The following is a 25,795-nucleotide window of genomic DNA, read 5'->3' on the forward strand; positions in this document are numbered from 1 at the left end:
TTTTTGCACAATGAACATGAGTAACTTGTTACTTATACTAAAAAGTAATAGAACTGAAATAAAAAGAATGGAGGGAGGGAGAGGTAAAGGGCGGAAGCAATCCTGAGGTGGTTTTCTGTTTTCCTCCTTTTCTTTATCTCTGCTGCTGCAGATTTCTGTACGAGCGACATGAGCAGTCCAAGCAGGACCTCAAGGGCCTGGAGGAGACAGTTGTGAGTGGTGTCCTCTGTACCAGGTTACAGAGTGGGGAGAGTTTATTTTCTGCCCTCCAATTTCCTCCTAACCCCTTTCCTCCTGTCCTTCTGCAAACAGTCTGTGGCCTATTCAGGACACCTGTTTCCCTAAAGGATGAGTGACTCCCTTGACCACACTGACTGAAAGTTCTAGTCATTTTGGAGGGACAAAGCTGACCTAATATTTGGCTGCCCTCCATTTGTCATCATTCTTTTCAGGCCCGTGAACTCCAGACCCTCCACAACCTTCGCAAGCTGTTCGTTCAAGACGTCACGACTCGAGTCAAGAAAGTGAGTGCTACCCTCAGGGTCTTCTCCAGACCTTCTTGGGGCTGGCATGGCCTGGTATGGGCTTGACCGCGGTCACCACTTTCCCCCTGTCATATACCAGAGTGCAGAAATGGAGCCCGAGGACAGTGGGGGGATTCATTCCCAAAAGCAGAAGATTTCCTTTCTTGAGAACAACTTGGAACAGCTTACAAAGGTTCACAAACAGGTAAGAGTAGGGAGATCATCCCTGATTTTGGTTTCAGTTTTACCTTGATCTTTGTTCTGTCTGTTTCCCCTTCTTAAAGTTCCCTACCCAACTCTGCTAACTGGGATTTCTTCATCGTACCTTGGAGGGAGAAATCCCTGGCTGGTACAATCACATAGGTTTTCAACTATTAAAACCATCCAGAGGCGCCTTGGGAGAAAGGACTGGTGATCTGCTTCTGAAAGGCCACAGCCTTGCAAACCCTACTGAGTACAGTTCTGCTCTGCACACATAGGGTTATGAAGCATGGGGCTGCAGCTGTATTTAAGAGGGGAGCTAGCCACACTGTGGAGTCCTGGTGTAGCGCTTTGGGTTAATGCATCGGACTTCAAAGTCATTTGAACTGCAAGGTCAGTGGTTCAAGCTCACCAGCTGCTCCTCAGAAACCCTATACAGGGTCACTAAGGGTAAGAATCGACTTGATGGCACTTTAACAAGCCACACTGTAGCCTGGGGTGGAATATGGTGAGACAAGAAGAACCAAGGGACTTGGTTCCATTGCACTATGTCTTGCTGAGAGCACTCCCCCTGCCAAGGCCTGACGCAGGCATGCAGGGAATTTAATTATGTCCTCCGGGTGATCCACCCAACTCCTGTGCATTAAATTGCGCCTCTCTGTTCCCCTCATTGCTTCTACGGTTCCTTAGATGGCTGACTGGGTTTCAAACGTATGGGTGGAGAGGTAGGACAGTACAAAGGATTCAGGACAGGAACTGTTTAGTGCACAAGAGCAGGAACACCCTTCCCAGCACTAAATGTCTGACCCTTGAAGACCAGCTCAACAGTCTGTCAATTGGCTCTTTTAACTGAATCATAAAATAAACTCTCCCTAGCCTTTACCTCAGCTCTGGAGTCCTGGTCTAGAGCTATAGGATAAACATTCAACTGCAAGGTCAGTTTGAAATAAGCATTCACAAAGTTGGTGACTCAAATTCACCAACCACTGCTTGGAAACCCTGAGTCAGAACCGACTGGACAGCACTTAGCAACAACCTGTACCTCATTTGCTTCTTCTAAATCCACTTTAAAATTCCACTCAAATTCACAGTCTGCCTTACCTAGAACTTAAACTTCTTTTTTTCTCTATGCCATGCTCAGCATATATAGTAAATAGTCAGTGCAGTCCTTTTTGGGAGTGAAAAAATCCCAGCCCTGTGGCTCAGTAACACTCCCCCAGGATTTATTTACTGTCAAACCTTTGAAAACCAGAGCCTGTGTAAGGTGGAAACCTGTCAGAGGAGGAAAATGCAAACATTTTCCACTAAAATGAGCACTAGAAAGGTGTTAAGACTGTCAGAGGCAGAAAATATGTGAGACCCATAAAAACAAGGTGGTCTTGTCCAGTTCCAGCTCCCACAGGTTTCACTGGATTTTATTTGGGTCTGTAGAGGACTTCCCACCATCTTTCTCCCTTAGCATATTAGAAAGACCCTTGTAACAGCATTACAGAAAACTGGAAAGACATGATGTGGTGCTGTAGGATAAGCACTGGACTGCCAACTGCAAGACTGGTGGTTCAAACCCACCTTGGAAACCCTGTACAGCGTCTCTAAGAGTCAGAACCGACTCTAGGGCACTTAACAACAACAACAGAATTCTAGAAAAGTAGAAAAACACTTGAGAGATGCTTGTAGTCAGTTCTGCTACAGTATTTGCATTTCTCTGTTGGCTTTCCCTTCCTATGCAAGTACTTGTTGCTTTGAAAGGGACTTCTTCCTCTGGGAAGCCATAAGCTGTTTTCTTTTCCATGTTGAAGGCTCTGCCTCTGCTCACCCATAGAACAAATAAGGTCCTTGGGTGGTGCAAATGGTTTGTGCTTGACTAAACCTAAAGGAGTCCTGATGTGGCATAGGATAAGCACTGGGCTGCAAGGTCGGTGGTTCAAACTCACCAGCTGCTCCTCGGAAACCCTATGTACATTTGTATGTGTTGGAACCAACTTGAAGGCATTTAACAACAATAATTAACCTAAAGGTTGGTGGCTTGAACCCACGCAGCAACTTTTGTGGCAGGGAAGGCCTAGTAATCTGCTTCTTAGAGGACAGCAAAGAAAACCATATGTAGCAGTTTTTGGAGTCACCATGAATTGGAAACGACCCAAAAACAATAGGTTTGGTTTTAAGTTTTTTAATAAATAGAGAACAATCTGGGTAAAAGGATAAATAATATACAATAAGAATGAGGTTGGCAAAAATTATGGAGGCCAGGGAAGACAACAACAGCAAAAAGACTTAAGAGGATTCACAACATTCTGCCTCAACAGATGCAAGAGTAGAAAGAGAACCCACCAAAAATCAAACCCACTGCTGTTGAGTTGATTGACTCAGAACGGCCCTGTAGGACAGAGTACAACTGTCCCACAGCGTTTCCAAGGTTGTAAATCTTTATGGACGTAAACTACCACATCTTTCTCCCTGGGAGCAGCTGAGCCCATTAACCACTGTCCCAACGGGGCTCCTCCTAGAACGGGGAAGGAGAGAGAAAGAGAAACTTCTTTCCTTGTGGACAGAATCTCAAGTCAGGGCTACCAGCTGATTACAAATTAAGTGAAACTGTCATAGCAAAACTGTTTATAATCTGTAAATTGTCTAAAATGAGAGCTGCACAGTAATACCTCCAGCTCCTGTTCCCCTTTTCCCAGTGTCCCCTGCTACATCCAAGGCCTTGTTCCTTTTTCAGTGTCTGGTGCCCCCAGATTTTGTGTGAAACCTTGTAAAAAGAACAGGAAGTCATTTCTGGCTGGTTGGTTGCTGCCACTCTAGCTTTTTATCTGTGGGGTAAGGAACAGCCCAGAAAATCCTTGAATGTGAAGATAGTGAGCACAGGGCTGTGACCAACCAACATTTTCTTTCCTTCCTATGGGGTACTGTGTATATGTGTGTGCAGGGTGGGGACTTTGCTCCGGCTCTCACTGCATCTAACCCCTACTCATTCTCTTCAATACCATGTCCATCTTCAAAGCTGCCACTGTGTTCTTGCTGCCCCATCCTTTGCATGTTTACAGAGACGTTTCTGGGTAAAGGGCACCCCTATCATTGCCCTGGGACTACTGATATGACCCAACATACCAACGGCCAACTGTGAGATATTGGCAGGTGGTCCTAGGCCAAAAGGAGCCTGAAACTGGCATTGTAGAAGGAAAGAGCCAGAATCAACAGCACATTAGGGTTTATTATTGATGGGATGGGTCCTTTCAGTGAAGCTGTGTGTTTGCATCTTCTCTGACTCTTGATGTTTTATTCTCTCTCCCCACCTCCCACCCCCACACTCCACTGGGTGGCTCTATCTTGGGTCGCTTGCCTTTCTCTTGGCCTTTTCCCGTCGGCTCACCCCACAGCTGGTACGTGACAATGCAGATCTGCGTTGTGAGCTTCCTAAATTGGAAAAACGACTTAGGGCTACGGCTGAGAGAGTTAAGGCCCTGGAGGGTGCACTGAAGGAAGCCAAGGAGGGGGCCATGAAGGACAAGCGCCGGTACCAGCAGGAGGTAGACCGTATCAAAGAGGCTGTTCGGTACAAGAGTTCGGGCAAGCGAGGCCATTCTGCTCAGATTGGTGAGTGGAAGGTGGATGCTTGGAGGCAAGGTGGGATTACCACCTGCAGCAGTTTTTCTAGCAAATTCCTAAATGCCAAGTTACTAAATGATTGCATTATACTCAACCCACCAGCCACACCCTTCTCAAAGAATAGAAGTATAAAAGTGAATTATCTTACAAGCAACTCAGTTCAACCCAGCTGACTGACCTGTGTGCAGAGTAACAAATAATCTCTTCATAGTTATTTTTCTTTCTTTATTTCAGCCAAACCTGTCCGACCAGGCCACTACCCAGCATCTTCACCCACCAACCCCTACGGCACCCGGAGTCCTGAATGCATCAGTTACACCAACAGCCTCTTCCAGAACTACCAGAATTTGTATCTGCAGGCTGCACCTAGCTCCACCTCAGATATGTAGTGAGTGACCAGGAGCATGGGCTGCAACCCAAGGCTCTCTGGGTCTTATAATGCATGGAGTTACTGGGTCAGTTATTGACATTGAGCTAGTTACTGAGTGATATTGAATCATTTTTCTTAGTAGCTTCTTTTCAAACTCTACCTTCATAAATGTACCTCTCATGCATGCATCTGCCCTCCAAGCCCTGGGCCATGTTTATTGTCCTCAGTTCTCTGAGGGTGGGGATAGCTCTGTTCCTGAGGGTGTGAGAGGGTTTGGTGGTCCTGAGAGTAGTGGAGGCTGAATACCAGAAACTGCATTTCTCTCTGCTCCATCCAGCTTTGCAAACTCCTGTGGCAGCAGTGGGGCTACATCTTCTGGTGGCCCCTTGGCTTCCTACCAGAAGGCCAACATGGACAACGGTGAGTGAAGTGAGGACACAAAGCAGCCCTGTAGCTAAGCTCTGCCTCTGCTTATCCCTTTGGCTCTCAGGCTCTCCTCAAAGTGGATTCCTCCTATTACCATGTCTATTCCACCCTTACCTTCCTCTCCTCTCCTCCTCTTCCTCTCCTTTTCGTAGGAAGGCGGCAGGGAGGTTTTTAACTCAAGCAAAATAATGATGCATCTTGAGGTAGTTGGGGATAGAGTATAGCAGTCACATGTGTCGCTATTTTATTATTATTGAAGGGATTAAGATAATGGTTTGAGGAGATTCTTACTAATGCCCATTCTCCTGTTTTCTTCTAATCCTCTGCTTTCAACCATGGATCTCTTCAGGAAATGCCACAGACATCAATGACAATAGGTACACCAGTGCCCTCTGCCCTTGGGTTCTCTGAGTAGGGTTAGAAGTTGTTATTTTTCCCTTGTGCCCTCCTTAGAGGTTCCTGGATCTTTGGGGAGAAGGAAGAAAATGAGAACTGTTTATTATCACTGTGTTCATTCCAGGAGGTCCCAGTCATTCCCTTGCCTCAGTGCAAACCACCGTCCTTTCATCCAGTTCCTTCTGTAGCTTTTCCCTAGTCCAGTGGAGTGTGGGGGAAAACTATGGACCATATGGCCTGTGTTTCTCTCCTACTTGTTGGGAACTCTCTGTGCTTGGTTTTCCCTGTGTTCCTGTCAAATAAGAATGGTCCCAGCTTTGGTCTCTCACAGGAATGCTTAGAGCCCAGTGGCCCTGGCAGGAAAGCTTCCCTTTATAGAGTTAACAATGCTGTTATGGTGGGTTCCCTTCTTTTCTTCTAGGAGTGATTTGCCTTGTGGCTATGAAGCTGAGGACCAGGCCAAGCTTTTCCCTCTCCACCAAGAGACAGCAGCCAGCTAATCCCCCATGCCGACTGCTGCATACCTGCACTTTCAGGTAGCTCAGGCTGCTTCCTCTGACCAGCCTCAGGTTGTCTCCTTTCTCATCCTTCAGCCTCTTTGGTCCTCCTGCCTCTTTTTAACCACCTCAAAACTTTTAGTATCCAGTTACCCATCAACTTCTGCTCTCCTTTCCTAAGAGCTACAACTGTGCTGTTACAAGTCCTCTGGACAATGGCTTTCCTTCTTCCTTTATGCCTTTGGTTATTATTGTAGTAACCGGAGTCCTGGTGTGGCGCTGTAGGGATAAACACTGACTGCTAACTGCAAGGTCAGTGGTTCAAACCCACTAGCAACTCCTCGGAAACCCTAGACAGGGAAGGTCCCTATGAGCCGCAACTGACTCAACAGCACTTAACACAATTGTACTATCCACAGTACTATCTTTCTGCCACTAGGGGTCACTGCCACATATCAGAAGAAGTGAACGAGTAGCTTGGTACCTCTTGAGCAGCACAGAGGTCACACAATATAGGAACCCTCAGGAGATCATGCCAACCCTACCACTAGGATGGGGCTTCAAAAAGTTTGTGTAAAAATAGAATGAAAAGGTAGTGGGGTTTTCTACAAACTTTTTAAAGCCTCCTCTTACTACCACCTGAAAATAATGTTGGATAGGTCTTTTCTGAACCAAGAAATCTCCCTGTTTTCTACCCTCCACGTATTTGTATGTTGTTGTGTGCCATTGAGTCAGTTCATAGCAACCCTGTATAGGGTTTCTGAGGAGCAGCTGGTGAGCTTAAACCACTGACCTCACAGTTCAAGCTGACCTTGCAGTCCAGCACATTAACCCAGGACTCTGCATATTTGTGTATTCCACCAATAAGCTTTAGGATGATTCTCATGAAGCCTAACCTCTTGTCCCTCTACTTTCAGTGTCTGCTTGCCCCCTTTCCCATCTTGCTCAGTGAGGTGGGAAACACCTGTCTCCTTACCTTCCAGCCACTCTTTCTCCACCTCTGTCCCCAGGTCCTCTCCCTAGTAGCCCTGGCACCCTCCTGGGTCTCCTTAGTTACCAGACTTCTCACCAAGCTTGCTTTAGGGCCCAAAACTGGGCACTGGGGTACTGTTGAATTGCCTACTTTGGATCTTTGGAGAATTAGTCTAGTCTCTTAGTTGGGCTGCACCTAAATTGTGTCCTCTCCAGGCATTCCCCAGGATAGCAGGCCAGGCACACAGCAGAAAGTCATGAAAAACAAGCAACAGGGAAGGAGGTGTTAGGGGATATCTGGGGCTGGAAAAACAGGGGCTGGGGCTGGGGTGGGTGTCTATATGTTGGTGTCAAAGGAATACGACTATAAACCAAAGTTTATGCAAATACCGCCTATTCCTTTGGAGCTAACAGCTCAGTGGCTGGGCTGCAAGGTGATTCCTCATATACTTTTTCTTTCTTCCCTAGTTTCTAAGAGGGACTGAGGCCTCTTCTCTCAGCATGCTGCAAACCTGTGGTCTCTGATACTAACTCCTTCCCCAACCCTTGTTGTTTGACTGTATACTATGTTTGATGTCTTCTCCTAACTTCCTCTGTATCTTTGTACCCGTTATCTATATACCAGAAGCTGCTGCTGTGTCTCTCCTCTCTGTCCTACTCTCTAAGTATCTAATGATGTATTTAGCAATTTCTAAGCATAGTCTCCCCTCCTCACTTGGAACAATAGGGAAGGAGGTGAATGTTTCTTCTTTTTCTCTCATATATTTGTCTCTCACACTGAGTGGTATTGATCACTGAGTAGAGGTCGCTGACTAAAAGAAAAACAAGAAGCTAGAAGGCTATGATCCTTCTTGCCCTCCCCCCCCACACACATACACACACCTGCGCACACACACAAAAAGCCTTAAGCAGAAGAATGACTTAGCAGCTTAAGAAGATACAAAAATGGACTCTTGCACCCTCCCCTCTTAACGTAGAACACAGGGAGGGACCCACTGGCAGAGCTGCTAGATTACATGTATAATTTTCTTCATACTCTCTCACCCCAGCCAAGGGATTCCAAGTGTTCACCTCAGTAATGAGCAGGCCTTTTGCCTCCCTCTTTTGTTCTCTCTTGGACTGAGGACATGGACAACTTCTCTCTTTCCATCTCATTTGATAATCCTCTGCCCCACAGCTGATGACCAGAACCCACTTTTAAAAATGTTTTAGAAAATTGAGGTGGCAGACCCCTCCCAACAATCTGTCAAATGGTTGCTCATCTGTCCATGTTGTGATAGTTATAGGCAAGTGTCATCAAAATTATTGATTCCTTGGGTTTAGGTGTGAACAAGCTGGGAATTTCCCAAGAGGTTTTATTTTTGTCACAGGGCCCTCAGGTTGAAGTAATGAGCTGGGTTCCTTTCCTGTCCCATATTAGGCTGCATGGTTTTCCTGTCTCCATCACTTGGTTTGGGGATTTCCAGTTCATCGACAAAGATTTATCTCTAGTTACCTTCCTTTCAACCAGAAGCCTGAATTTTCCCAAATATACACATTCCACCCCTCCCCACCCCCGCCCCCACATAGAGTTCCTTCTTTCATGTTCCCATCTGGTATTAAGTGCACTTTAAAGAAACGGGCAGGGCAGATTTTCCAGAGGTGAAGTAGCTCAAGGCCTAGACCCACCACTATACTCAGCCCATGTGACCCCTGTACTGTTGTGAGGACTGTTGTCTTAGTATCACACAGTCCTCTCTTTCCACATGGTGCTCAGGTGGTTTTCCAGGTAGTTCAGGGATGAAGAATGGAAGTTACTAGCCAGCCCAAGTCAAGGAAGAAAGTCTGGTGTCCAGATACCCAGTCTTGTCTAGGATGGAAAACAGGATCCCCAGCAGCAAGGCACCATCACCCAGATTCTTCTAAGTCAGGAAAGAAAACTGAGTGTAAGTGCCAGTTGGCGAATACTGTCTTTATTGGCATGTGGCTCCTTTTACTTGTTGGGTCCCTTTGGCAAGTAAGGAAAAATGCACAGTGGCGGGGGGAGTGGAGAGCAGCACAGAGATTTGGCATAAATTCCAAGGCAGTGACTCTCAAGCATTTTAAAAAACAAATCTTATGTAGAACCGAATATAAAAAATAATTAAAAGTGGTGCAGACTTGGGTAGTTTGCATCTTCTTTGGTGGAAAATGCCTCATTGCTTGAGAAGCCCTTGAAATGGTCCTAAGAGCTTCTGCGTATTCTACATAGCCATTTGAAAACCACTGCTTACTTTGAAGAAACGGTTCAGTCTACCTCCCTTTCACCAAACCTACAACTCATCTCATAGCAGAGAGGGGGCAAGTGGGGGTAGGTGAGCAATGCTGTCTCCAGACCCATAGAAGAGAAAGATACCTGTATACCTGTGAGCTGGGTGTGAAGGGAGCCAAATTGATAAATAATTTGAGTTACTTGCTTAGAGGAATATCAATAAAGAAACTTAAGTTAATATTTACCATTCAGTGGGTTTTATGTAAGTCTTGCCACCAAATGATTCTTTTGAAAACCACATAAGGAAATGTGAAGGTGTAGGGCAGGTGGACAGAGTAGTGGACAGCCTTCTCTGACAAGATGTAAAGGGAATACAGTTCACTTACACAAATATGAAACAACACACACACACACAAACCCTTCACCTGAAGCTTCAGACTGCATCCTCTTCCTCCTTCCCACGCTCACTGCATTCCTTCCAGAGAATCAGGGTCACAAGGGACACCTGGCCTGTCCACTCACATCTGCCAAAATGTTGCATGCCAGCGTGGAAGACAAACCAAATTGCACAAACCCCAGTGTGTATTTACTTGATGTACATAAATACCTTTAAAATAAAATTCAATGATGACTCTATAGTGTTGTAAATCATCTTTATCGCCAGCCCTAGTCCCCATCTTACTCCCTTTTTGGCAGGTAATAATAGCATTTAACAGAATATTACATATCCTTCCAGATGTGTTTCTATATACACAGCTGGCTTTGTTTTTTCACTTGACAATAAATTTTGAAGCTCTTTTCAAACCTAAACATAGATTTATGTCATTAAAAGTACATAATTTTCTATATTTTTTTCCTATAATTTATTCACCTATTCTACAGTTGGCTATTATCTGGGTTATTTTTAATTTGTAATAAAATGGTATCTTCTTGAGCTCGTCATTTTTCACTCACACCATCTCCACAATGGCAGCATCATTTCCTGTGGCTCCATATCTCTCCACCTCTCCCTGGCCAATAGCGCAATTTCTTTGGCTCCAAATCGTCTGAATAGTCACCCTCCAATACCCATTTTAGAGTAGCAGTATCTTCTCTGCTCCTTCCTCATAGCTTGAGATGAATGCAGAAAATTGCACAACCAAAGATGAAAAACTGGACAACTACACACTAAGAGAGGAGTGTGGTGGCTCCATACGATAAGCACTGGACTGTGAACCACAATGTCTGTGGTTTGAGCTTGCCAGTTGTTTTGTGGGAGAAACATGAGAACTTCCACTCATGATTTAAAGCCTCGGAAACCCTGTACAGAGTCGCTATGAATCAGGACCAACTTAACAGCAAAAATAACACACTAAGAAAGTCACCTTGATGTCACAATGGTTAAGTGCTTGTCTGCCAATGGAAAGGTCGGCAGTTCAAACCCAGTAAGTGATTCCATAGGAGGAAAGACTTGGTGATCTGCTCTCATAAACTCTAATGGGGTAGTTCTATTATGTCCCTAGAGTCACTATGAGTTAGAATTGACACGATGGCACATAATAAAAACTAAGACCCTACATACCCACCGGGCCCTCTGTGCTGCGTCACATTCAACATTGCTTCTGCATGTCCCTATTTAGTGTCTTCTCCCACCTTCCACAGCAACTGGTCTCATCCCTCACTCAAATCCCTTTCAATCCTCTTTGCTGCAACAATTTTGTCTTCTGCTTCAAATGGAAAATTAAGGCAAACGAGCCCAACATCCATACACCCCACACCTACACATTTACGTATATTTGCACATATTCTTTCCTTTTTCCCTTCTGACAAGAGATGAATCGTCCTTCTCTGGTTAAAGTCTAAAATGAGTTCCTTTTAGATCCCTTATTCTAGAGATACTTGCACAGAACCCAAATAAAATAAAAGTGACTCAGATTTGGGCAGTTTGCGTCTTTTGGGTTAACTTCTTATTAATATATATCTATAGTTTCTTCCTTTCTCCATGTATAGTTTCTTCTCTCTCCCAGGCATCCTGGTGTGGTGTTGTGAGCTAATGCGCCAGACGGCAAAGCTGTTTGAACTGCAAGGTCGGTGGTTCAAGCTCACCAGCCATTCCTTGGAAACCCTGTACAGGGTTGCTATGGGTCAGAACTGGACAAATACACACTAAAAGAGGAGTGTGGTGGCCCCATACGATAAGCACTGGACCATGGCACTTAACAATAGTTTCTTCCTTTCTCCATGTAAAGTCTCTCTCCCGTGAAAGTCCCTCCCTTTACCCTGTATTTATAAGTTACTTCTCTATCTTACCTGTTTGTTGTTTTGTTTTTTACAACTAAGTTTATAATCCTGTAAAAGTTCCAAGCCTTCCAACCCCACTTCACCTCCAATTTATTTCTAAGCCTTTTGTTCTGCTGAAACTATTTTTCCAAGTTACTATGTAAATGGACATGTCTCTGTCCTTGTCTTATTTCACCTCTCCATGACATCTGACACTGCTGTCCATTCCTCCCTTCTTGAAACAACTCCCTTGGCTTGTGACCCTTCTCTCCTGACCCTGTGAAGGGTTTTCTTTGGCAATCTCTTCTTAGTCTTCTTTTCCTCCACCACCTCCTTAAATGCTGCACTATCCCTTGGGATTGTTGAGCTCTAAGGTACCTTAAATGTGTTTTAAACAAAACTCATCTCTTCCCCCAAAATGATTTTTCATGTCATCACCATCTCTCCTCACCCTAGTCAGACACCTAGGACTCATGTCTAATGCTTTTCACTCCCTCAAACACCAAACGTACTAAGAACTTTACAAATCAACATCCCGTTATTTATCTTTAGATGCCATCCCCTTTCCAGTCTTGTGCCTGGACTTTTTTTTTCTTTAACTTTTCATTGTGAATTGAGTGAAGGTTTACAGAGATCATCAGTTTTACAGTCAACAAATCCTACACTTTGTTTCATCTCAATGATTGCAATCCCACTTCCTCCCTATGATTCCTATTTCCGTTCCACACCCTCTTTTCCATGGGTTCTCAATTTTGTCCTTAGGTAAATGTTGTGCTTTTGATATTGAATGAGTGACCATTCCATGGTGAGCATACCTTGCTAGTATCGTTGTTCCTCCCTAGATACCCATATACTTACCGCTTGGCTGAAAACTGGGTCATGAGTATGAGTTCCATTCCAGACCTGAAGGTTGGTCGAGGGCCATAATCTTGGGTTCCTCCAGTCTCTTTGTGACCAGTAAGCCCAGCCTTTTTTTAAAAAAAATAATTTTGAATTTGTTTCACGTTTTCTGCCACTCAGACCTTTTCATGTGATTCCTTTCAGAGCAGTCAGTTGTGCTTAGCCTTTTACAGTATTCCAGTCACCCTCCAAAATGATGCCTGAGCAGTCTTTCTAAAAGAACATTTCATATGTGTCATAGTGTGAGTTGTGTCCCCCCGCAAAATATGTCCCCTTGGCTGGGTCATGATTCTCAGTGGTTTGGCAGTTATATAATGATGTAATGTGGCACTTATGTGATGATCCCTCTTGCTGTGATCTGTTGTCATAAACACACAGGATTAGGGGCGAGCTGCAATACACTTAGTCATCACAATTGTGATCCAACATAAAGGAGTTTCCCAGGGGTGTGACCTACAACACCTTTTATCTTACATGAGATAAAAGGAGAAGTGAACAGAGAAAGAGGGGCCTACTACCACCAAGAAACAAGAGCCAGGAATGGAGTGTGTTCTTTGGACCTGGGGTCCCTACACTGTGAAGCTCCTACATACAGGGAAAGATGGATATCAAGACACATTGTGATCTCCAAGGAATGACGAGCCAGCAGACACTGAAAGGAAACAAGGACCAGTATCCAAAGCCAGTGTTTAGAATTTGGACATCTAGCCTCCTAAACTGTGAAAGAATAAATTTCTGTTTGTTAAAATCATCTATTTGTGGTATTTCTGTTATAGCAGCACTAGAGAACTAAGAGGAACTCTGGTAGTGTGGTTATGGGTTGGGCTGCTAACCTCAAGGTCAGCAGTTCGAAACTACCAGCTGTTCCACGGGAGAAAAATGAGGCTCTCTGATACGGTAAAAATTTACAGCCCAGGAAACCCTATGCAGGGTCATGACTATACAGCACACCACCATCACCACCAGATAACTAAGACAATATGTTAAAATCCCTTAAGGGGTCTCCAGTGCCATGGGAACCAACTTTATTGTTGTTGTTAAGTCATTGGACTAGTAATTCAGACAGTTCAAACAGACCTTGCAGTCCACATTATCTGCACTATCCCACAGCGTCACACCAGGACTTCTTAAGTCTTGCTCCTTGCATTTCCGAGAAATGGGCTTTATTTCTTGTTTATATACCTTTGTACTATTAACTTATAGCCCTGAGCTCCACCCAACCTTTGATACCAACTCAGAATCTTGGTTATTTTTGAAGCCTTCCCTGATCAGATGTACTTCCTGTGTATTGCCTCATACACAGCTCTAATAACACTTTATCTCTCATTGCAACTTTCTCCTTTGGTCAGTCAGTGCTATTAAACTCCTGAATTCCTTGAGGCACGAACTATCTTATCCTCTGTTTCAAGCAAAGGAGAAATTAGCACCTAGAACAGTATGTTGTTGTTGTTAAGTGCCGTCGAGTCGGTTCCGACCCATAGCGACCCTGTACAGGGTTTCCGAGGGTGTAAATCTTTACAGGAGTAGAAAGCCTCATCTTTCTCCCGCGGAGCGGCTGGTAGTTTCCAACCACTGACCTTAAGGTTTGCAGCCCGATTTGTAACCACTACGCTACCAGAACAGTATAGGCACATGAAAAAAAAACAACAAAAAAACCCCATTGAGTCAATTAAGACTCATAGCAACCCAAAGAGAACTATTCTTTAGGGTTCGTATTTTTACCGGGGCAGCCTCATCTTTCTCCCACAGAATGGCTGGTGCGTTTGAACTGCCGACAATTCAGTCAGCAGCCCAACACTCAGTGCACTGAGCCACCAGCACAAGTGTTGCAGACTGGCACATTAACCAACAGCGCCGCACCAGGACTCCATATAGCACAATTTGTTGTTGTTGTTGAGTGCCGTCGAGTCGATTCCGACCCTTAGCGACCCTGTATAGGGCTTCCAAGGATCAGCTGGTGAGCTTGAACTGCCAACCTGGCAGTTCAAAGGGCTGGCGCATTAACCCACAGCGCCACATCAGGACTCCATATAGCACTAGTTGTTGTTAAGTGCCGTGGAGTCGGTTCCAATATATAGCACGAGTAGGTAGGTGCCCTATAATTATTTGAATGACGGATGAAAACGGCACAGCGGGGCCAGGGGTAAACATTTCGCATTTCCAGTGTCTGCCCCTACCCAGTCCTGGCTTCAGAAAAATGTTTTAGAGTTAGGTTCAGGCCCGAGGTTACTCATTAGAAATTAAGCAAAATCAGAAAGCGGTGACTTTGCAGCAAAGAATAGCCCGACCTGGGGGGTGAGTCAGACCAGCCCTACCAGCATCCCCGTAGTTTCGATGACGGGTCAGTGTCTCCCAGGGTGCTGGTCGCCTTCCTGAGACTGTCTACCACGTGCTGCTCACTACTTCTGAAGAGCCAACCCACCTCTCGGTGATCAAACTGTCGGGCTGCGAAAGGGGGCGGAGTCAGCTTCGGTACGCCCCGCCCGCGCGCCTGCGGGCCAGTCTCCGGTCACGTGACGGCGGCGCAGGTGAGCACCGCTTCCGGGGTCGGACACCCGGATAGTGGCCGTCTCAGTCTCCTACTCTGTCGGCTGCGCCGGAGATTATGGCGTCCTCTTCGGCCCCGCCGGCCACAGTACCAGCGGCAACAGCAGGCCCCGGCCCGGGTTTTGGCTTCGCTTCCAAAACCAAGAAGAAGCATTTCGTGCAGCAGAAGGTGAAGGTGTTCAGAGCAGCCGACCCGCTGGTGGGCGTGTTCCTGTGGGGCGTAGCCCACTCGGTGAGACCCGGCTCCAGCCCCTTGCAACCTTACCCGAACCCCTCAGCTCCTTTCCCTGGGGTTTCCAGGACCCCGCTCCGGAACCCCTTGTGCTGTCCTGGTCCCTGCCCACCACTCCCCAGGTTCTCCTATAGACCTGTTTCTCGCTGTAGACTTTTATTGTCTCCCCCTCCGCCCTTTACTCCTCCACTCTCCTGCCGTCTTCCCCACTTGAAATCCAGCCTCAGCTCCAGGCCACGAGACCGACCTGGACCGGGCTCCAGCGGGGAGGACATTGGGGGGAGTGGCTCTTCTGGATTATTGGTGGTGGGGTCTCTGGTGTGTGTGTGTGAGTTTGTATGTGTGTGTGTGTGTGTGCTATAGGTAGCTGGACAAGGAGGATCGTTCACTTTCCTTTCCACCTTATTTTCCAGCCGCAGTCCTTGACTTTGGAACCCTGGCTTTGTCTGGGGGAAGCTCCAGACTCCCTGGATCTTTTAATCCTGCTTGTTCCTACTTTTCCTTTCCAGAGGTACATCATTTCAGAAAGGCTGCTCCACCCCTGCCTTGAGCCTAGTGGATGCATTCTTTTAGGGTTTCTTTATATGCCTTTGGCCTTAACTGCATCCCCATTGCTGTCTGGAGGGTTGGTATTAGATGGAAGGCAGTGATTATGGAAATACTGTCGTGGTGGACTTTAGAAACAGGGACTTTGCTGTAGAGGGTACGGCCTGGAGTCAAGAGGAGGCCACGCAGGCCAGTGCATCTTCTTTCCTGAGGATACCGCAGGTGAAGCAAGCACAGCCATTCTCCCCACCCCACAAATCAGGAGTGTAAGAAATCAGTGACCTTGAATGGGACAGGCAGTATTTTAGAAATCAGCTTCCTTGAATTGTTACAGTCATGGCAGAATTGTGTAGGTGGACGGGATGAGGAGGAATACAATGTCTGTCACATTCTTAATTTTTGGTTTAGAATGTTGTTTCGAGCCAGTCCCGCTACCTTTTGTATTTGTGGCTCTGTAACGAGTCCTGGTGTGGCGCTGAGGGTTAATGCACCAGACTGACCGCCAACCTTGCGGTTCAAGCTCACCAGCTGCTCCTTGGAAACCCTATACAGGGTCGCTATGGGTCGGAACCAACTCGACGGCACTTAACAACAACAACAACAAGGACTACTCCCAGCTACCTGGGGATAATGTCTTAATAGTTGAGTGTCCAGTGTGAGGTACTTGGTATGGGCAGGACTGATGGAGGTAGTACGGGTGCCTCGCATATGTTCCTTCCAGATGACTCATCTCTATCTTGGAGACACTTAACTGGGAGGATTTTCCTCTGATAGGGATTGGAGGAGTTACATGGAAGACTTGCCTCAGGTTCCATAGGTATATATATATACTTTAGGCCCAACACCCCACCCTCCAGCCAACACACATTTACTTAAAAGTATCTGGAATGGAGAAATTCCTTGAACATATGTCTTGATGATTCAGCTTGCTTAACAGCAGGTGGGGAGGAGGGAGCAGGAAGAGCTATAGCTGAATCTTAGGCTGTTTTTTTTTTTTCCCCTCTGGAATAATATGTTCTGTCCTCATTTTTCTGCTGAGAATGGGAGGGGTTGGGTTGCACTGCAGTGTATAGGATTTAGGTTAGAATGCACTTGATAACCTCTATCAGATGATCTACTAAGGATAGGTTAGGCATTTGCTTATTCCATTAATGACCACTTAAAAAGAGCACTGTGTGCCAAACATTGTGCTAGCTAGGCACCTGAGAGATGCCGAGGACTGTAACAGGCACTTGCCCTTGAAGAGCTCATAGTCTAGGTGGGGGAAACTTACGTAAACTAGTGACTGAAGACATGTGATACATGCACTAGTAAAGGCGAGTGAAAGGTACTGTGGCAACACCAAGAAAGCACATCCTGGGATTTTTTTAGTACAAGAGCTCCCTTTTCGTCTTGAACAGACTGCAGCCTAGGAGCTGAGGAGAGCATGTGAAGCATCCTTTGAGGTATTGAATAGCTTGGCTTTAGTGAACAGGCGCCTAATGAGCTCATATCCTCTGCCTGCCTGTGTTCCCTCTCAAGTCATCTGCTCTTTCTTTACCTTACACATAAGCAGGTGGGAACCTACTGCAGAGAACTGGTCAGAATTGGGCTGGATGAACTGATCCTTATTTGTATTTGTAAGGAGCTTTTTCTGACAGCTCATCCCTTTTTGCTGTGTTGCCCTCAGAGTCCCATTAACTATCTTGTGCACTTTATAAATGTCTTTAAAAAAAAATGGAGCAGGGAACTGTTTGTCTTGAGTGTCTTGAGTCTGCTTGAGTCTTGAGGGTGTTTTTTCCTTAGAATTTGTCACAGCTTTAAAAATAGATGTGAGTTGCTTACAGGGTTTGCCTAATATAAAATGACTGTTGTGAGCATGAAGTTCCATGGAGGTGAGGGTGTGAGGGGCTGTGTGTGAGTGTGGCTTACTGCATTCCTGCTTGGGCAGCAGAAGGGATTTAGACACATTCTGTCACTTCTGTCAAGCATATGCATAGCTGGTGTTGTAAAAGAATGAGGTTTGAATTGCCCTTTCCTGACTCCTGCCCAGACATGGATCTGAGTGGCTCTCTATACCCTTACTCACCGCCTCCCTATTCACATTTTGCCATATCAGATCAATGAACTCAGCCAGGTGCCTCTTCCAGTGATGCTGCTTCCAGATGACTTTAAAGCCAGCTCCAAGATCAAAGTCAACAATCACCTTTTCCACAGGTCAGTGTGGATCCCTGCCTTTCCTCCCTATGTCAGCCTTTCTAGAAAAGAGTAATACTTAAACTTAAAAGTTAAGATTAAACTTTTAAAGACTTTTCTATTTAGAAGGCAACTTACAAGTGGTGTTATCTAAGCTGCTTTCCAATGCAAAAATTCAGGTTTGTCCAAAGAAACTATTAAAATAATCTCCAGTGTTTCCTAGACTCTTTTATTGGTCAGTGCTACTTGTCTATGGATTGTTGGTGTAGCGCTGTAGGATAAACACTTGACCACAAGGTTGGTTGGACCTAAAGATTTTCGGTTAAAACTCACCAAACTGCTCCACAGAAACCCTGTACAGGGTCACTATCAGTCGGAACTGACTCAATAGCATTTAACAACAACAGTAACTTTTCCTTTAGTTTAGCAACTTCATAGAGTAAATATTCCAGGTGCCATTACCATTAGCTTCTGATAGGGACTGCCTGAAAGAAATGCCCGAGTCCTTTGAGCCTTCCTCCTAATGCTAGAAGATGCCATTTGAAACAGTGACACCTTTTGCCAACTTTGGATGCCTTTAACTTGTTGTTTGGATGAGTGATAGACCCTGGCCCTACTTACCATTTAGGCAGGTCACTCACCCAACCTGAGCCACAGTTTCCTCTTCTATAAAATTGGAATAATATGCTTTTAAAGGATCACACAGATGTGTGAAAATGCTTTATCAAACGTCAAGTCCTATATAAATATAGTATTGTTACTTTGATTATTTCCTTATCTTTTTCAGGGAAAATCTGCCCAGTCATTTCAAGTTTAAGGAGTATTGTCCCCAGGTCTTCAGGAACCTCCGTGATCGATTTGGCATTGATGACCAGGATTATTTGGTGAGGGTCCATTATGGGGTAAGGGTAGTTCTTTTGACAGAGCAATTGAGGAGTCGTTGGGACAGTCATGCTTGAAGAGATGAGAGCCTTGGCAAGTATGATTCTTTACCTTTAAATTGCAGTCACAGACAGATTAAAAAATCTGATGATAAAATGTGGGTGCACTCAAGTTTTTCACTGACTTTCTTACAATCCATATAACATCAGGTATAGAGCCTCTGGCTCAACCTCCTACTCTAGGACTTACCCATTTTCAGATGTATTCAGTTGACTGTTATCCTATGACTTGCATCTCTATATGAAGTAGGAGTAGAAGATCCTCTGGCGTATTCTCTGTCCCCAGGTGTCCCTTACCCGCAGTCCCCCAAGTGAAAGTGAAGGCAGTGATGGTCGCTTCCTTATCTCCTACGATCGGACTCTGGTCATCAAAGAAGTATCTAGCGAGGACATTGCCGACATGCATAGCAACCTCTCCAACTACCACCAGGTCAGGCCTCTCTCTCCTCGTTCTTTCCCTCGCCTTCCTACTCATAGCCGAACTGCCAGAGTACATAGAAAGAATTCCTATTGCTTTTCTTCCTTACAGCCCTTTTGCTCTCCAAGAAGCACTTGACATCATGCTTTTTAAAATTAGGAATTGTGCCCAAAAAGGCACGTATGTCCCTAGTTGTACTGGGCTAAATAGAATAACCCTTCTTGTCTGGAACTTAACATTCTATCTAAAACCAGTGCTGTGGATGGATATGTAAATGTATCAATATGTGTATTGTTGTTGTTGTTAAGTGCCGTGGAGTCGGTTCCGACTCATAGTGACCCTGCACAGGGTTTCCGAGGCTGTAAATCTTTACGGGAGCAGAACGCCTCATCTTTCTCCCGCAGAACCACTGGTAGTTTCAAACTGCTGACCTTATGTTTCACAGTCCGATTCGTAACCACTATGCTACCAGAGTATACGCTACCAGAGTATAAACTAGAAGCGAAGTCAGAATCAGGTGAAGTGTTAACACCAAATATAGTCTCAGGAATAAATGCAATTTGAAGAAAAAACAGGGTAAGTACACAATGGGGAAAAATTGGAAGTGAGAAGCCATAATAATACCTAGTCCCAAATGGGCTCAAGGAAGCCATTCAGTCTGAATATATTAGCTTAAATGTGGAGTTTATGGAATGCTTTGGTGATAAATGTACTGCCTGGATGTGTTTCTACTGATGAGCGATCTCACCAAAATCAATGAACAAGAAACATGAGGAATAAACAAAAGACTCTAAAAGGATTCTTTTGTTTATACGCCAAATATTGAATGTCTACTATTACTACGGACTCCTTGTGTGGCACTATAGGATCAGAACTGGACTGTGAACCACAAGGTCAACAGTTCAGACCCACCAGCTGCTTCTCAAAACCTTATACAGGGTCACTATGAGTCAGAACCGACTCAACACCAATTAACAATAACAACAACGATTACTAAGGCCTGTGTTAGGCAGTAGAGAAAGAAGTGAATGAAACAGTTATGGCCCTCAATGATCTCATGGTCTAGCGGCAAAGAAAACCAGCATTAGCGCATGGTGTGTGGTGTTTAATATAGGAGTGTGTAGAATTCTTTGGAGGAGCAAAGAAAGAGCGTCCCTACTCATCTGGAGAAAGAGGTGCAGTTGGGAGGCTTAAAAACTGTTTTTAAAACTGTTTTTAAAACTCTAAATAGGGAATGATTATTGAAGGATTAGTAGAAGTTAACCATTGTACAAAATGGAAGAGAACATTCTAGACAGAGGAAAACAGTTCTTGTAAAGGCACAGAGCTATGAGAGAGCTTGGTGTCAGGGAACTACAAAAAATTCATTGTGACTAGGATATGGTATTGTGAAAAAATAGGCAAGAATCAGATCATGATGGGGCCACCCAAAGTTAGGGGTTGATCCCAAAGGTGATTTTCAGGAAAGAGATTTCTGTGTGATTGGCAGGTATCTTTGTGACAACATTTTAGATTATGGATTGGGGTGGGGGATACTGAACATGGAGACTCCACTTGTTTTTAAGTGCCATTGAGTCAGTGACCCTATATTGGGTCTCTGAGGAGCAGCTGGTGAGTTTGAACCACTGACTGGCAGTTCAAAGTGACCTTGCAGTCCAGAGCGTAGTCCTATAGTGCCACACCAGAACTCCAAATTATAATAGTCTAGGTGAGATATGATGGGAATCTGGGGAAGCCAGGACATTCAAGATGGAAAAGATGGAAGAATTGTGGGTACTAAGGCCAAGAGGAGGTAGAGAAGCCTCCAAATTCTTGATTAGTCATAACAGGGGACCTGTCCACCAACAATTGGGAAACAAAAGGAACAGACTTCTAGAGGAAGACATTTCTGATTCACACCTATTAGTTTTGAGGTTTCTGCAGTTCCTCCCGATGAATGCCCTGTAAGTAGAAGGGGAGTGCGTGGAGTGAAATGAAAAGATGGTTGAGGACAACTGTCAGGACCAAGTGGAGAAAAGATCCTATAAAGGAGACTAAGAGTAAGCAGATGCTTTTAATGATTTATGCCTTTAGTCCATAAAAGACTTGAGGACAGAGAGGTGGAGAATCGGAAATGCAGTATCATGGACGTTGAGGGTGAAGAGTTTTAGGAGGGGACTGGTCAACAGTATCACATGCCACACAGAGTGGAACTGTGACAGTGACTAAAAAGTACTCAGTAATTGTGCCAGTTGATGGGTTGGGGGAGCAGTAGATTCATTTCAGAGAAAAAAATGAGGCTACAAATTTTATTTCAGTGACCTGAGTTGTAAATGAGAGGTAAGAAGTGGAGACATGGATTAGTCACTACTTTCTTGAGAAGGGTGGCTGTGAAGGGAAGAAGGCAGCAATGCTTAGAGGTGGTAGTACTGAAAGAGAAACTTTTAAAAATCAAATTATATGTTATTACACATTAGACAGTTTGACTATGAGAGTATAGCCCAAGAAACACAATCTAGAAAAAATCATTTGGTAGAAAACCAGATATAAATTCTAATCCTGCTTTCTGGACTGCTGGTCAATCACTTGCATACTGAGAAGAGTGATTTACGAGTTGGGCTGCTAACCTCAAGGTCAGCCGTTCAAAACTACCAGTTTTTCCACAGGAGAAAGATGCGGCTTTCTGCTCCCTCGGAAGCCCTATACAGGAGTCTCTATGAGCAGGAACTGATTCCTCAGCATCTAACCAACCAGCCATGATAAAGATACTACTACTTATTTTGCCTGTCTCATTGATAAAGATGAAGTGTGAGAAGGCACTTTAAAATTGAGACTATCAAAATAGGATAAATCCAAGGAGATGTGATTCAGAAATAGCATGGATAGTCAGGACATCTTTAGGAAATCCCTACCACTTCAGACCTTATAATCTCTATTTGAGTCTTCTGTCCCTCTTTGGTATGGTAGTGTTTGAATTCCCATCCCTGAGTGGAGTTTGTTCATCCCTGAATGGTTTGTTCATCTGCTGCTTACCCTTTCCCTATTCTTTTCTCCCTTTCCACCCCAGTACATTGTGAAGTGCCATGGCAACACACTATTGCCCCAGTTCCTAGGGATGTACCGAGTCAGTGTGGACAATGAAGACTGCTACATGCTTGTGATGCGCAATATGTTTAGCCACCGTCTTCCTGTGCACAGGAAGTATGACCTGAAGGTAAGGATCAGATAACTAGAACTCAAGGGGAGACTCTTGATGACCTGAGAATGGGGGCAGGTCTGGGAGGGTATTGGAAGTTTCCGTTTAAAGGAAAGAAGCCCATGGGTTTGAGTACTTGTCTTAGGAACTGGGTCCTGTTCTTTCAGCCACTTCTGCTCACATGGTCTTTGGTTCTCTCAACAGGGTTCCCTAGTGTCACGGGAAGCCAGCGATAAGGAAAAGGTGATACTAATTGTAGGCTACAGGGTGAGGGATGGGGGATAGCAGATGAAATGGATTTTCATAGGATGAAGACATCATTCTCCTTAAAGGGGTAGGAATCAGCAGCAGTATATTTTTATCTTAAACCACTGGAAAGAAGAGAGATGTAGACTCCTACTGATCCAGGGATTGTTTGGAAGGGACCAAAGGGAACAGCTGCTTTGTTATGGGCATGGGTTACTCCATATGAAGAGTTTGGGGATGGGTGAAGATGCCAGTCTGTAAGAGGGAAATGCTTATCATCCATCTCTCATTCTGGAGTCTATTTTTCAAGCCACTGTTTTTGCTTAAGAAGAAAAAAAGTCAGCATGGAAGAACTTGACTGAAAACCATAAACAGAGAGCAGTGGGTCGTGATTCAGTTTACAATTGCAATGACTGATGGGTCATTCCAATAGGAAGCCATTAGAGGTGAGAACAGACTCTGGAGCAGCATCATAGTATGGAGTCAAATGTGAGATGAGCTGTGAGATCTCTCCCCTGGAAGCCTCTGAGTTAGAGAAGAGAGTTCTAGATGAGAAGGCAAGGTTCTCTGACACCTTGGGAAAGGTATGTATTCCAAGACATCCCTTTCTGTATTCTCAGGTTAAAGAATTGCCCACCCTTAAAGATATGGACTTTCTCAACAAGAATCAGAAAGTTTATATTGGTGAAGAAGAGAAGAAAGTATTTCTGGAGAAGCTAAAGAGAGATGTGGAGGTGATGGAATGGGGTATTCTGGGAAATGGCTTTATTTCCTTTTTTTAAAATTTGCTTCCCAAGGCCAGAAAGATGTTCTTTCCTTCCACAGTATGAGGGAGTTCCTCACCTTCCCTTTATTCTTCTGGTCCTTTGCATAAAGGGGAGTTGGGTTTGAGATGTGGAAAAACCCCAGAGTTGACCCATGGAGCTGGTGGCTGAAAGGAGCTAAAAGGAAGCTCTTAGATACTAGGACATGTAGGCCCTAAAGGATGGAGATATACCCATAACTCTCACTTTTATACTTCTGTTCCCTAGGAAGGCCCCAGAAATTCAAGGGTGGGAGATATAAGGGTGGTACCTGGGAGTGGGGAGGAAGACCTGGGGTGTCTGATTGGTCAGTGGGGTCTCAGTTCCTAGTACAGCTGAAGATCATGGACTACAGCCTTCTACTGGGCATCCACGACATCATCCGGGGCTCTGAACCAGAGGAGGAGGGACCTGCCCGGGAGGAGGAGGCAGAGGGGGAGGGAGACTGTGGCATGACTGGACCTCCTGCTCTGGTGGGCTCCTATGGCACCTCCCCTGAGGGCATCGGCGGCTACATCCATTCCCATCGGCCTTTGGGCCCTGGAGAGTTTGAGTCCTTCATTGATGTCTATGCCATCCGGAGTGCTGAGGGTGAGATCCTGGAAATTTTAAGGGTGGGCAGGGTTGTGAGCAGAGGGTGGTTAGCTTTTCAAAAATGATTTGTTGGCTCCTGGGGGAAGGGAATGGGAACTATACCTGCTCTTCATTATTGGTCTTTGTTGCTAGGGGCCCCCCAGAAGGAGGTGTATTTCATGGGTCTCATTGATATCCTGACACAGTATGATGCCAAGAAGAAAGCAGCTCATGCAGCCAAAACTGTCAAGCATGGGGTGAGAGTTCCCCCAAATCCTATTCTGTACCATCCTCCCCTATCAGGAACCACTGGATTGAATTCTATGGGAAGAGCGAGAGCAATGGTGTTGTAGCAGGATGAAAGGTTGGGTAGGGAGAAGGGTGGTAGGATGGGCCTGACACATTGTTCCATACCTCCTCACAGGCTGGAGCAGAGATCTCTACTGTCCATCCTGAGCAGTATGCTAAGAGATTCCTGGATTTTATTACCAACATCTTTGCCTAAGAGACTGTCTGACTCCATGGTGACTACTGCTTTCTGTTCAAAGTGGTGGGGTCTGAGAGACTTGGAGGAATTCAGGATATATTGGCCAATACATCTTCTCTTCCTCCTTTGCTAAATTCAGGCTGCAGGCTCCTTCCATCCCAATAACCCCTTTTTGTTGAATTGGCCATCAGAAATACATTGTCCTTTCTTCCCTCTTTCCCTTTCCCAACAAGTCTGTTTGCTTCATTAGGGCGTTATTGTTGACTCTCTTAAGTGCCTTGATCTTTGTAAAATGTCCTGTTGTTGCTGTGAAAGTAAAGGAGCTGGGAGAAGGGGAGTGTTTTCTATCTTCAGAACTTGACTGGACAGATGAACCTGGCTCAAGCAACTACTCTGGATGCACTTTGCTGTGTGGGAAGAACTAAGTGTCTGAATTTTGCTGATAACTTTATTGAATTCACTAGCATGCTTTCGTCCCAGAAGGCCCTGGGATGGAGAACTTTCAAGATACAGGTGTGGGTGGAGTCATGTGTGCTTATGATGAAATACAGCCAATCTTGTACACAGAAGTAGGGTGGAGAGTGGTCAGCAGGCTGCCTCCTTATGGAGGTGGGACCTAAAAGGACTTTTGGAATCGGAGAGGATTTCTACCAAGGATTAACTACTCTCTATAATCTCTTCCCTTATCCCACTTGCACCTGCAGGAGCCCAGAGATGGCTAAAGCATTGATGCCTGAGTGAAGGTGTTTGACTATTAACTGTTCTTCACCAAAGCCTCATACCCCTTCTAGGACTGGAACCCTCTAGTGGGTTTGTGGTTTATTCCCAGCAGAAGGGAATTTCCCCACCTGGGTCAGTCCTGGTCATTTCAATACGGAGGTCTCAAGTGTGGGGAGCTCCCCTATTGTCTGGAGGTGTGTGCCTAACACACTTCTCTTCCCTCTGAAACCCTTTTCCAGTTGGGTTTGTCATCGTTCTGTTCTCTTGTCCCATCTTAGACTGCTGCTGTGTCACCCAGAGGACAGATGGCTTTCTCTGTCATCTTCACTCTCCACCCCCAGAGATAACTGAGTTGACATGTGACATTCTCAGAATGTACAGGAACCTGATGAGATGAGGTTGGTCCCCTCTCACAATGCCTTTGGGGCTAAGGCAACCATTATTGCTAGCCTTGAGGCTTCTAGATTTTTCTAACATAAAGATGGGCACCTGACCTGTGGAGATGCAAAGCTTCTTTGCTCTGTATCTGAATGGACTGATTTAAGAAG

At 45.2% G+C, this 25,795-nt stretch overlaps 2 protein-coding genes across 5 annotated transcripts in view; both read left to right on the plus strand.

Moving 5' to 3' along the window:
* Positions 1-7,894, plus strand: part of KIF5A (kinesin family member 5A) — a 40,950-nt gene extending 33,056 nt beyond the window's left edge. The window contains exons 21-29 of one of the 2 annotated variants that reach the window (XM_006859480.1): positions 152-212; positions 453-524; positions 625-729; positions 4,106-4,322; positions 4,569-4,722; positions 5,042-5,124; positions 5,480-5,507; positions 5,948-6,062; positions 7,464-7,631. In XM_006859480.1, the coding sequence (XP_006859542.1) occupies positions 152-212; positions 453-524; positions 625-729; positions 4,106-4,322; positions 4,569-4,722; positions 5,042-5,124; positions 5,480-5,507; positions 5,948-6,026 (799 nt within the window). In that variant the 3' untranslated portion in view covers positions 6,027-6,062; positions 7,464-7,631. Of the gene's footprint in view, positions 1-151; positions 213-452; positions 525-624; positions 730-4,105; positions 4,323-4,568; positions 4,723-5,041; positions 5,125-5,479; positions 5,508-5,947; positions 6,063-7,463 lie in introns of both variants that reach the window. The other variant, XM_006859481.1, reaches the window with a different exon arrangement.
* A 6,983-nt stretch (positions 7,895-14,877) lies between these two features.
* On the plus strand, positions 14,878-24,545 carry PIP4K2C (phosphatidylinositol-5-phosphate 4-kinase, type II, gamma). 3 transcript variants are annotated; one of them, XM_006859483.1, is made up of 10 exons: positions 14,949-15,163; positions 17,808-17,882; positions 18,703-18,768; positions 19,112-19,255; positions 22,290-22,436; positions 22,623-22,661; positions 23,285-23,398; positions 23,791-24,058; positions 24,194-24,297; positions 24,465-24,545. In XM_006859483.1, the coding sequence occupies exons 1-10, from the start codon at positions 14,990-14,992 to the stop codon at positions 24,543-24,545; spliced, it is 1,212 nt and encodes a 403-aa protein (XP_006859545.1). In that variant the 5' UTR covers positions 14,949-14,989. The 3 variants fall into 3 exon arrangements, with proteins under 3 accessions (XP_006859546.1, XP_006859545.1, XP_006859544.1); XM_006859482.1 differs by having other exon boundaries at positions 14,986-15,163; positions 17,808-17,905; positions 18,672-18,768; XM_006859484.1 differs by lacking the exon at positions 19,112-19,255 and having other exon boundaries at positions 14,878-15,163; positions 17,808-17,905; positions 18,672-18,768.
* Positions 24,546-25,795: the final 1,250 nt, after the last annotated feature.

The sequence above is a fragment of the Chrysochloris asiatica genome, unplaced genomic scaffold (assembly GCF_000296735.1).
Source record: "Chrysochloris asiatica unplaced genomic scaffold, ChrAsi1.0 scaffold00033, whole genome shotgun sequence".
Taxonomy (NCBI): Eukaryota; Metazoa; Chordata; class Mammalia; order Afrosoricida; family Chrysochloridae; genus Chrysochloris; species Chrysochloris asiatica.

What these genes read in the sequence shown, in the direction of transcription:
- PIP4K2C (XM_006859482.1), top strand. Translation starts at nt 14,990, where the DNA reads ATGGCGTCCTCTTCGGCCCCGCCGGCCACAGTACCAGCGGCAACAGCA. An exon ending in TTGATGACCAGGATTATTTG is followed by an intron (nt 18,769 to 19,111) that starts GTGAGGGTCCAT and finishes CTCTGTCCCCAG; the next exon opens with GTGTCCCTTACCCGCAGTCC. An exon ending in TGCCATCCGGAGTGCTGAGG is followed by an intron (nt 24,059 to 24,193) that starts GTGAGATCCTGG and finishes CTTTGTTGCTAG; the next exon opens with GGGCCCCCCAGAAGGAGGTG.